Raw genomic sequence first — 12,856 nt, forward strand, 5'->3', positions numbered from 1 at the left:
GTTTGGGTTTTTTGTTTAAGTTGTTTTGTTTTAAATCTAGGCATATTGAAGTGTTTACTTCTACCACCTTAACAGTTCATCAGTATGGAAAAAGTTATGAGTTCACTTTACCTTTGATCTACTTCATTTTTCTTCTTGTAGTTTCCTCTTCATGTAAAGTATTATGAAAGAGTGCAAGAGTACGCAATCATCTAGTTTTGATCACTGAGCATATTACTGTACATATATGGAAAATACAAATACTCTGCTAAAAAAGACCAACTGGCTTGACAACAGTGTGTTATTCCTAACTAATGAGAATCTCTGTGTCTCTCTGGCTACGACCCAAATCAAAACCTCTTTGATTGTGTTCTTCCTTTCTCAGTTTTGGGATGGTGGGTGGAAAGGGCATAAGCATTACATCTTTTCTTGCATTCTTAAATGGTTTTAGAATTTAATAAAATAAATCTAATGCTATCATTGGCTCCAATTTGTAAGTTGTAAAGAGACAGGAAAAGCATAAATCCATCATTTGTTATTTCCAAAGCTGGAAACTTAAGTAGTGCAAAAGAAACATCTTTCCTATTTATATATTGTCAAAGGCCTATTGAAACTGCAGATGAAAATATTCAAGAGATGGTATTTCTACAAAGCTAGGAAGGAAGCCATGTTTTACAAAGACCTCCTTCTTCTCGAGGACAAGACCTAACCACGCAAATTCAACAAACTATAATGTAAAGAAGCTGGAAGCAGCTAAAACAGCCCTCGTCTTTCCAGAGAAACAATGCCTTGATTTCTCCCCAAAAAGAGTTGACAGAAAAAAAAATAAATATGTCAAATGGCAGTAAAATAGATCCATTTTCTTGCTTGTTCAGGAAAAAAAGAGATAGCTTAAATATGATCTGTACTACAGGAAAAAACCTATCAAAACATTACACAGCATCAAGTATATTCCATTAGCTTTTCACTTTGGGAGACCAGTCGCTTTATCACCAATGACTTCCTCTGGGGTAACCTCAAGCTACCCATTTATGTAACATCACCGAAACCACCACTGAATTTAGCGTTTCTGGCAACCACAGCTTTGTCTCAAGAAGAGAACAGTAAGATTACACTGCAAGTCGCATCCAGGGACTGAAACAAGAGCTGAAAAGAATTAGACCTGTTCTAGAAAACCAAACCACAGGACTTCTTAAAACAAAAGTTCCCTGAAGGGTGGGGAGAAGAACCCTTCTGTAAGTTTTCTGGTTAAGTGCTAAAAGATGTCTCAAATTGTTATTAATACATTGCATTGATTTCTCTCATTTATTCTCCGTTTCAATAAAGCATAAAAATCAACAGTGAACCAAAAAAGTTCTGCTACGTGACACTGCAGAGAGGCACAAGCCTGTCCAGAGGCAGCTGATGGCCTTTCAAGCAGATTGTATCTGATTTCACATTAGAACTTCTCCATTTCTGTTTATTTTCTGCACTACTGCCAAAATAATTCTCTAGCACTTTTTTAAAACATCTGATGATTCCTAGTTGTTCACAAGCCAATCTGAATACAATTTCCAAAGTGTAAATTGTTTTCAAATCACACTAATAGAAGCAAATTATGCAAAATGGCTTAGGATAACTTCAGTAACAGTACCATTGCCTGCTTAAAAATAATTTGACAAACAACAAGTAGCAGATTTGTAACCATTTTGTTTTAAAAAAGACTTACCCTCTTGCAGGATCTAAGGCAATTGCTCTGGGTTGATCCAATTCTTGCCAAAACAAAACTTTTCTCAGCGATCCGTCTAAATTAGAAACTTCAATCCGGTTTGTTTCAGAATCTGTCCAGTATAATTTCTCTCCCAGCCAGTCACACGCCAGCCCATCAGGTGACAGAAGTCCAGAAATGACCACATTTTGTACGCTCCCAGATTTATTGAATTCTGTTCGTTTAATGGCTTCTTCGCTTACGTCACTCCAGTATATCAGGCCCTTCACAAACACGAAGTCCACTGCTGCCGCGTCCTCCAAGCCACCCACGATGACCGTCGCGTTCTCCTTCCCGTTGGCAGCATCCACCAGTCGCAGGTCCCGGCGGTTTGCGTACAGCAACAGCGGGGCAGCTTGAAAGGGGAGAAACAAGGGGTGGGGGGACAGAGGGATGCATTAACGTCACTCGCACTAAGATGGTGCATCAGACAATAACCACCAGTTTAAGAAAGTTTTTTGAAAAAGAAGAAAAAGGCGGGGGGACATTTTCGAATTTTCACCAACTCGAAGCTCTTCAACAGTGCTGCAACTCAAGATGGTAACTTCATAACGGGCAGCTCATTATTCTGGGCTGTGCATTATTAAAATAAGATTAAAGAAGAGGGGAGAGAACAAAGAAAATGAAGGTTTGAAGTGCCCAAATGACACTGTTCTGTAGAGAAGGCTGCTTAAATAAGAATCTGAAAGACAAGGTTAAAACAGTTTTCTAAGCACTCAGTGCTGGCCCATCTGAGCAAAGAGTCTTTTTTTTTTTTTTTTTTTTTAGAATTTAGTAATATACACCCCACTTCCATAAAGGCATAATTGATGTTGATACTCTCCAAAATTATATTTGCTGGACATTTTACATACAATACATACAAATACAAATTTCATTGCACAGCGTAAGAAGAACGTTGTTTTACAATGTTGACGTTGGTCTGAGGAGGCAGGGAGAAAAATAAGCCTACAGGATCCGAGGAAAAAGTTTTTTTTTTTTTTTTTTTGGCTAGAATTTAGTAATATACACCCCACTTCCATAAAGGCATAATTGATGTTGATACTCTCCAAAATTATATTTGCTGGACATTTTACATACAATACATACAAATACAAATTTCATTGCACAGCGTAAGAAGAACGTTGTTTTACAATGTTGACGTTGGTCTGAGGAGGCAGGGAGAAAAATAAGCCTACAGGAATGGATAACAGTGAGTTCTTTCAACCTCAGCTCCATCACCCCTGCTCAGTTGTCTAACACAAAGCCTTTATTTTGTGTGCTTTATTTGCTTAGTCTGTCAGTTTGCACGGTCTGTATATTTTTCACACACAACACCCAAAATGGCTAAAGAAAAGTAGTAACCATGAAAACAGATAGTTTCCTAAATGTAATATAGCTGTTTAATTGCCCTTAACCACAAGCTATACGTAACACTAGGAAAATCACAGCCTCATTCCTACTTCAACAAAATGTTAAGAAAAATACTACCATTGTATAAAGCTGACAATCACATCCTTTGAACCCACTATCAGAAAATATTTCTACCTTTTCCTGTGTTTACTCAGGCACCGTAGCAACAGAGCTGTACAGCAGCTTCTGGATACGCACAATGATGGCCATACTAAATGCTACTCTACCCCTCACCACACAAATTTAACACAATTTTTGCAGGTTTATTCATCAGCATAGGTGGGCACATTAAACTTCTAGCAGGATATATGTCCTAACAGAAAGGCTTACATTTTTAGGACTAAAAATGTGCATGGTTGAATAATGTCAAGGGCTACACTGCAGAAGAGATACAGTTCCTTGCCTGAGAAACTTACACTGAAATTAGAAATACTAACACACACTTCACAACATTCAGAAGCCAAGATCAGAGTACTCCCCTCATTACCACAAAACTGTTTATCAAAGACACTGCCACATGTGTATTGAGAGAAGCTGAAGGAACTGAGGAAATAAGAAGCTCCTTAATCTACCTCCAAATAAAGAAGTTCTGCTGCGTATGTTTGGAAGCTTTTTACTTTCTTTTTAAAAAACAGAACAAACTAACAAAATTGTTTAGGCTATCATCCAACACTGAATATATAAACACTGAATATAAATTGATTTATGACAATCTGTACATAGAAAGTTACCAAAATGGGAGGAGGGGAAGCTTTGTTGTTTTTAATAATCCTAAATTTGCATTCCCCACTCCAGAAAGTTTTCAGTGTACAGCACAGCATTCAGTTTAGAGATTATATTCCCATGGAGAAGGAGTAGACTTCTTTAAATTAGAAAACAGAAGCCTTATACTAAGTAAGTTTATTACCTCAGTTTGCTATCTCCTTCCCTTCCTTGCATAATTTCCCCCCCCCAAAAGATTTAAAATTCATTACAGTAGAGTTTCTTGAAGTGCGGGTTGCTTATGATGAATGCATTTTCCAGAAAAAGAAATAGTAGTCAATAAACTGAAAGGGGTAAAAAATAGATATGCAACAAAACCCTCTACTTTTTAAAGCCTGCATACAATTGTCACCTCAAAAATCTAGTTAATAGGCAGCTCACTGTCATCTAGTGCACCGTAGGAAAGCGTGCAGCCAACTGGCAGAGCTCTCTCTCATGCATGCCCTGCATTTGAAAAAAAGGTAAATTCACGCACAAAGGAGTACAGGTTCCATTATTATTTGCAAGACAGAGCAAGAGTGCCCGTGCACACAGCGTGCACTGAACTGGAACCCCAGGCATGGCAAGTGTAATCACCCAGGCCTGAAGACACCACTGAGCCTAACACAACCGCATCGCCTGGGTTAGCCGCCCCTGGCAGAAGCTCAGATCTGGCTGAGGAAGGAGAGGAGAAAACCTCCTCCTTTTCATGAATGGTGTAACTTCTTTGAATGAGGGCTCAGAAGAAACACAGCTACACTTAGGATGTGTAGTTTCATGCACATTGATTCAAAGTCACAACTTGCAGGGCTGGCAGATGAGGATATTAAGCTTTCCAATTTGTTGCGACATTCAGGAATGAAGCACGCATCACCAAAATAATAAAAAACAGGTTGGTTCCCCCGCCCCTCCAACCCTTCCCAGAAAACACGAAGGCTTCAATATCCTATAAAACCCAATTACTAAAGTTGGCAGCATTAGTACCTAGTATTATCTTCGCCATTTACTTGATTCCAACAGCAATGCTAATAGGAAAATCGTGGCAGACGATCCCATCCTTCCCCATATAACCCACTGCAAGTAATCAAAGCTGAACTCTTTCCCTTTCTATAGGCATCATAAAAATACATATTTTAACAGCAACAAACTATAATACATTGAAGAGAAGTACACATTTTTAAAAGTAAAGAAAAAACACCCATCTTGGAAACCAACAACTGAAACAGTAGTGACTATTACCATGTCCTCTATCACCTGAGAGGTCTACATGGAGTTTATTCTTCTAATTAAAGTACCCAGAGTAAAAGTTATACACTACACTTTTTCTGTACCCACCAGCAGAAACGAACACTTGCTTAGACAACACAAAAGTTCCAAAAACTAAAGTTTAACACATTTGAACTGCAACAAAAATAACTTACATCTTAAGAAGCTCCTGCCGATAATGGGTCACTAAGCCTTAACTGCTTCTTAACTCCGATATTCACATGGCACCTTCCCTAAGCTCACCACATTCAATATTAAAATCCAGCTACTGCCTTTTCCACCGTGCCTTTACCAATAGAATTCTACATCAGCAACCTTCTCCTCACCACCAAACTTCATTTCTTGTAGCAAATATTTCTCTTGGCTACAGCTCCTGTCTCTCTCCCTAGCATACTGAAAGTTGCTAATGCCCAAGATCCTCACGTCTCGTTTCCCTAACACTTGTTTACTTAAGTCTTGCTTTGTACATCTGATTCTTGAGCATCTGATATTGGCTTAAAAATGTTGCAGTCTATGGGATGCAAAGCGATGAACCAACCTAAGAAGATCACTTTACCCAGCTAAAAATGTTTTTCTATTTTTTTGGTGTTTAAGTGGTTACTTTAAGCTGTCAGAATTTGTCCTGCTTTTCTTTAACTAGTCCAGAGGCCTCTTCCACAAGTTCCCTCTTGTTCCTTTTCCACTTTCAATCATCCATGACACTGTTGGGTGCCATGAGATCAGCGTTACCTTCAACACGCTCATTCTCTTTCACCAACATGGAATTTAGCCTGGTTAAAGCAATTAGCATCATCTCATTTTCCCCAAACCCTTTTTTACCTCATTCCCAACCCCCAGAAATGCTGTGTTACTCCCTCACTTGGTTAAGGGCCCCTCCCCAAGCTGATTCAAATCATTACGTCAGTGAAAGGCTTGCCTGGGTTAGCGAGTTGAATCGACTCAAGAAGTGGTCCAGCAAACTCCAAAACTAACATAAGGCAAGCAGCAGGGAGCTGGAAGGGGGGGCAGCTCTCCCCCCTTCCCCTGGCAGCCTGCTAGATCTGCTCAAGATGCGACTGCAGCCACATCCTTTCTCCCCAGCCCCGCTTTGGGTTCCCAACCTCTCTTTTGTGCTGGTGCTAGCACTTGTCCCACACCAGAGTCACACGAGGCAGGGAGCCAAACCAGCAGAAGGCTACTGTGCTCTCCCCTCACCTGCCAGAAAGCAGGTTCTAGCCAGCCATTCATCCAGAACCAGTTCAGAACATAATCAGATAAACCTAAGTAGTAACACACCGGGGAGGACTGCATCAATTTTGACAAATTAGCTGAACCAGTTGCTTGTGAACCTCCAATTTAGGAACAGGATCTGCCAGACTAGAGGTGGCCACCGAAAGTTGTGGCAAGCTGCCCCAGAATCCCAATGTGGCCCAGCCAGTAATAACCTGGGAAACTGCTCACATTGTGGAAAGAAATACCCGTGCAGGAGTCCCCCAGTAAGAAACTCATGGATTGTTACATTGGAAGAAGGTGTCCTTGAGCTGGGAAAAGAAAACTCCCCGTCTTTTAAAAGTCTTGCTGAAGAATTCCGAGCATCTAAAGGTGAATTGATGCTGCCAAGCACACTGCCACGAGGATGCCATGAGGACTGGAAAAGAGGAGAGGCAGTGATGAGATATGCCAAGCGAATACTCACTGTCCTGGATGAGGCACAGTAAGCATGAAGGGTTTGCCAGACGCCTTGATGGAACAACATGCACCCATGTTCAGCCCACAAGAGAAGGAAAAGCAGATAAATGAGTATAGATGACCAGCAAAGAGCATTAATTGCAGCCTCCTCAAAACCATTCTATACACAGAAGTCTTTGTACGTAAGACAATCCTCCCTATTCCCATGATGTCCCACAGAGAATCAACACAGGAACGTAAGAAACTCTCTCAATGGACACAAAGGTTCTGGCACAGTCAGCTGTGAGGACTCCCCCTTAACTCCCCAGGTTTCAAATTTCTTCATTATTGCTTATGCTTATAAGGAATTCTGTAGAGTTGCTATCTGTGAATGACTTTGAATTTTCCTGCTCAGTTCAGAGGAGCGAGGAGGAAAAGGCTGAGGTAGCACTGGGAATAAAAGCCTGGGACACTTGTATCAGACCAGAAGAGAGGCAAGCTGCAAATGAAAATAAACTTCCCCAAGAACGGGGGACCCAGCCTCAAGAAACTTATACAGAGATGGTGTATATTTTCAAATAAACCAAAAAGTCACCAGGAAATACATAGTTTCAGCACAGCAAGCAGCAGGTGAGGATTTTGCAAAGTGCTCCATTGTGGCACCTTTCCCAATTTATTCCACACAATGAACTGACTTCCCAGCTGCTCCCATTTCACCTTCCCTGTGGACAGAGAGCTCTCTTCTCTCTGAACCTCCTTGTTCTCACAAATATACTTACAGGACACAGCAGGCAACCAGGCCTTTAGTAAACAAGCGTGAGGCAGCCCAAGCTTGTCAGAAAGGACCTTTTCTCCTCTTTTCAGCTAACTTCAAGTGTATTCCACATGCTAAAGCCATCCAAGGGCTGTTCAGATGGTAACTCAAAAGGTCACAGGAAGAGTCAGGCTTGCCAGTGAATGAGATGAGTAACAACATCAGTCAAAAGCAAAGACACCAGGCAGCAACAACAGCACTTGGATTGCACACCAAGGTTCTACTGTTAGCTTTGCAAGCCTTTGGTCAGATAGGAACTTTGGAAACCAAGACATCCTGCAAGACTAGCTGGTACAAAGGCAGTAAGTCATTCTGTAGCCTGCTGGATAACAGGAAAAAAACTTCTCTTGCTAAAGAGCTAGACTGATGGAGGCAAAGGAATGAAAGGCGGAAAAAACATGGAGCAGAGGGAAGGATAGAAATACCAGGTTGAGGCATAAAAAGCCAACAGGCTTGGCAGAATATAGCAAAAGCACACACGACAGAAGTACCTCAAATACTCCAGCATATCAGAGGCAAATAACATTCTCAATGGCAGGCATCGCCCGTCAAATCATCCTGTTGGCACCAGAGCCACACGGCCAGCAGTTGATGATTTCCAAATTATCACAGCACGTCTCCTCTCGGTGTTAAGCAGCACAATCCCACTGAGCCACTGCCTCCACGAGGGAAAGGTGACTCGGCTCATGTTCCCTTAACATTGACTCTTCTACTCTGAAGATCTTTCCATTGCACTCTCACGGGGATAACACACACCACATTGAGTGGCAGTCGACATTTTTATAACTTAATATGCTGAATCTGTCTTGCTGACAACAGAGAGCTATGCTCCCTGGCCAGGCATCTGCTTGCAGTTGCATTGCCATATAATGCTACCACCTTCTGCCATGACCCTGCTGCTGACAAAAGGGAGCCACAAAGTGACAAGAAAATACAGCTGACCTGGCAGCAGCAGACTCTGGAAAGCAGGAAGACTCTAAGGGGTGTGTGACCAAACAGCACCACAATGTGTATGAATGTCTGGAGAACCTCAACATTCCACTCCTCATTTCCTCAGGTGTCCTCATAACCTTCCTTCAACACTCTCCCAAGTTTCTCAAACAGCTGTCAGAATAACACACAGCACTGCAGATGAAGCCATACCAGTTCTGCACATATTAGCAATACTTCCCTCGTTCTGCTGGAAACACCCATGCTTAAATGGACACAATCTGTTTAATGAAAAAGTGAGTCTGCGTGTAGACTGCTGCAAAGCATCTCCTGTCTGCAAGGTACGTTTCTGACAGTTCTCCCAAGCACGCGCCTTCATTCATGCAGAAAAAGAAATCCTGTTTTGCTGTGCTGTACCAATTAGAGTCCCACATCTGAACAGGGACGATATTTTGCAATCCAAACTTGAAGCCATATGATGACAGATAAGACGACCTGATCACACTGAAACAAAATACTACCCTTCACACCTTCTGGAATCATTTCCTACAGAGCTTCTATAAAAGTAAGAAAACAAACCAAAAGCCTCTATCATATCCCTCATGAAGCTGTTGAAAGACTCTGCATTGCTTAAGACCCTCCAATGTAACAAAACACCAAGACACAACGTTGTGATGCTGTGACAGAGGCAGCCCACCTCCCCAAAGCCTAGGAAGGCTGAAGGTTGTGAGATACACCTTCTACGTTCTGGCAAGCGGAGACGGGAATGCTCCAAAGTTTGTTGCTAGTTTGGAGAGATCATGGTTCATGAGCTGCTCCAGCCTGGACAGCACACGTGTTTGGGGGTGCACATCCTGTCAAGAGTGATCCGGGAGCGTTTGCCCTCAATCACGACTGGCTATGAAGCTGGAGGACCCCAGTTATACTGGCAGACACCCCCCAGCCAAGGGGTCTCACCCAGATTGCTAACAGTTGCACATGGACCAAAAAAATCCACACCCTGAACAGCAGCACAATGGTTTACCTCTAAACTAACAAAGCCTTTTTCCACATTGACAAGTTGATAGGCACTGTGCTACCCTTAGATGACTTCCATCAATTTATCCAAGCTGGCATGCCTACTACTTTAAAAAAAAAAATTTAAGTCTGTCAGGTAAAGTACTCATCAGCAAAAAAGTAAAACAACTTTTAAATTTATTTATTCTGTTTTGTGGTTGGGTTTTATCGTTTGTTTAGATTTTTGAAACACTATCAGCAAGTTGCTGTAAAGCATTTACACAAAATTTAGCAGAAAAGACCCCAGCTCGAGGACAGAATGCCCCATAAAACAGAAAAAGTTGCCAGCACTGAGGAGTACACCACAAAAGTCAGTGACAGCACTCAGCTGGGACCAATTTGGGGACAGGACACAACACGACACACCAGCAGTACTGCCTCGAAGGTTTAGCACGTTTTCAGCCCCACCTCTCTGCAGTTCTGCAGCGAAGAAGGTCTGAAGTTCTCCAATGGTTTCTTTGTGGCCTACATCCCAGTCCAAGCTTGGTGAAGGACACCTGTGTCAGTTCATCCATCATAACAAATCTGGAGAATAAAATAAGCCGTACCTCCAAGCAGTGAAACAATTTCACAGATTTTATTTCTCACGCAGGTAAAATATTTTCTTCACGACAGGACAGTATCAACAATTTTGCCAAAATATGAAGGGTTCACACCAAACTAGAAAATAATTTTGTAAGAAAACTGAAAGGCAATACTCACGGTGCAAGTTTAAAACAACTTTCCATCAGTCAAAAGAAGAGTTTTCAGACCAAAATTACACTTTGAGCAGTCAAATTCTTAAGACTATTAAATTTACTACATATTAATAAATAAAAATTCCAGTTCAAACAAACAGCTAGGGACTGCTTTTAAAGGATAAGGAAAGATGTGCACAAGCTTCACAAATTTTGAAAATTACTGCACATTTGATTGTGTTTTGAAAACACAGCTGGACATACATGATTTATTTTAATTTTTTAAGTCTCAAAAGCACTATTAATGTCAAACCTTCAACAGGCTTACATTAGATGTAGTGACACATAAGAAGGAGAAAAACAAAAAACCAAACAAACAACAAAACACACAAACACACATGACACACATGCAGGATCTTTTGAGAAAGGTGAACAATCTGGTCTTTTTTGCATTGAATATGACTCATTTCTGGTAATCCAAAAGAAAAAACAAACACACAAACACAATACACTCAGCCTGGAATTATTTTACTTACAAATTTTACTGTTACCTACAGGGTAAAGGCTAACTGTTGAGCCTTAGTTAAGTATCCGAGTTATTAGAACATCAGTGCATTTTCCAAATGGACACAGTAAGTCACTACAAGGTTTAAGAATTCCAACTCTTCTATTATTCTTAATATTCCTACTTTGTTAATCCATATGCAGACAAGAGGATGCTTGGATTTCCAGAGTGTTAACATTTTAATTAACACTATGAGTACAAGCGAGAGTTTTATTCACTGCTTTGGCAGAACAACAGAGGAAAAAAAAAAAGTCTGAAATTCTATGACACCTTAAATTTCTGTTACCTTCCACATACCCCTAACTTCCAGAATTCAGGCAAACACATCAGCCACCTTCTAGAAGCCTGAACAACTTGACAACGGACAGAGGAGAATGCTTATTATTGAGGAGTTCTGGGGGCATAAACCATTTTTTTAATAATAATTAAAAAAAAAACAAAACAACCAACCACAAACAACAAAAAAACACCCTAAAACATATGAACTGAGTTCTTCCTCTGGGAACAGAACGGGGGGGGGAAGAGTAAGAGGAAAAAAACAAAGGAGAAAATGACATTTTGGTATCATAGAGAAGGAAAACATTATTTTTGATTAAGAAAAATTATATAGCTAGTTGGTTAAGATTTTTTTTTGTATCAAATATGATTATTTTTCAAATCTGACATCAAGAGCTCACACATGGCCCTCATAAACAGAATTAAAACTATAATCCCATTTCTGCCACATTGATTATATCACGAGGGAGTAATTCTATTTAGGTAATGTGATCCTGTAACAAGATACTAAAAAAATCTGTATGAATGTTGCCATTTTCCATGTCTGTTTATATTAAAAACATTTTCTTATTGTTCTCTCCGTATAAATAATGAAGCTCAGAAAGCATTCCATCTTTTAAACTGACATGCTTCTTTCTCCAAATAGTTTATAACATTTTGCGAAGGAAACAAAGTATTACTAGCTAAAACCATTGCTTCTTTTAACTTACACTTGGAATGGTACATTCTTAACAATGTATTATAAATCAAATGGTAAAAAGTATTAGGGTATTCCTGCTCTGTTATAGACTGTTAGGTTTGACTCTATTTCAAAATTGGTAGGGGACTGTGCCAATTATATTGAAATAGCAAGGTCTGTAGCCAGATCTCCTGTACCAAGAGACAAAAAACCCACCCCATTTTCATAACTGTCTCAGAGGAGAACATAAGGGAAAGGAGAAACAACAAGCAGCTCTGTTCTACTTGCAAACACTATCACTGTGTTCAGACCAACTTCTGTCCAAGCGGAGCAAATATCGAGCCTGTTCACGCTGTAAATCTCTTGCCATAAATATTTATAAACTACAAGAATATCTAGAGAGCTTAATGAAGACTCTCTGTGTCAGCCTGCCTGCCAAATACGTAAATAAGAAAATGTTACTTAACATTTAGGGTGTCAATACCCAGCATTTTTGTAGGTACAATCCATTAGAGATGCAACGCTTTCCCCTTCCCAGCCTGGGACAACTACCACAAACACCACAAAGGAACGACACGGCTTCTTTGTTGAGGGAGCTGGGTATCCTGTGACTCTGCGAGTGGGATATGCTCTGAAACTACACAAGTGAGGGATAATTTTTAAAAGCAGAGGTTATTATCAGAGGCTGTATTTCTTTCAATTAACAGCAATTACCCTCTGGAAGAGCCATCGCTACAAAGCACTTGGGACAGAAGGAATAGAAGCACTCACTGCACGCTCGTCCTAAACCTCATGTCCACACACCACCAGCCCCCCTTGGTGAGCCATGGTCTTTACGTTCCAGGGCTCAACTTTTTGAGTTAGTGCTGCCAACTGCTTTACATGATGAATGTGGACAGACCATAGAATCACAGAATCGTCTAGGTTGGAAGGGACCTTAAAGATCATCTAGTCCAACCGTCAACCTAACTCTGACAAAAAAATAAATAAGAAACAAGCAATAATAAAAAAAAAAAAAAACACTAAAGCATATTCCTGAGGACCATGTCAACCCGTCTTTTGAACACCTCCAGGGATGGGGCCTCAA

At 40.6% G+C, this 12,856-nt stretch overlaps 1 protein-coding gene across 1 annotated transcript in view; it reads right to left on the minus strand.

Annotated features, from left to right (window-relative positions):
- The window catches only part of LRP6 (LDL receptor related protein 6), a gene marked incomplete at its 3' end in the record, with an annotated part of 128,049 nt that extends 115,550 nt beyond the window's left edge, over positions 1-12,499 (minus strand). The window contains exons 1-2 of the mRNA XM_014959249.1: positions 12,484-12,499; positions 1,688-2,081 (exon numbers count right to left, since the gene is read on the minus strand). Coding sequence (XP_014814735.1) covers positions 1,688-2,081; positions 12,484-12,499 — 410 coding nt within the window. The remainder of the gene's footprint in view (positions 1-1,687; positions 2,082-12,483) is intronic.
- Positions 12,500-12,856: the final 357 nt, after the last annotated feature.

Source organism: Calidris pugnax, unplaced genomic scaffold, assembly GCF_001431845.1.
Source record: "Calidris pugnax isolate Ruff unplaced genomic scaffold, ASM143184v1 scaffold298, whole genome shotgun sequence".
Classification (NCBI taxonomy): Eukaryota; Metazoa; Chordata; class Aves; order Charadriiformes; family Scolopacidae; genus Calidris; species Calidris pugnax.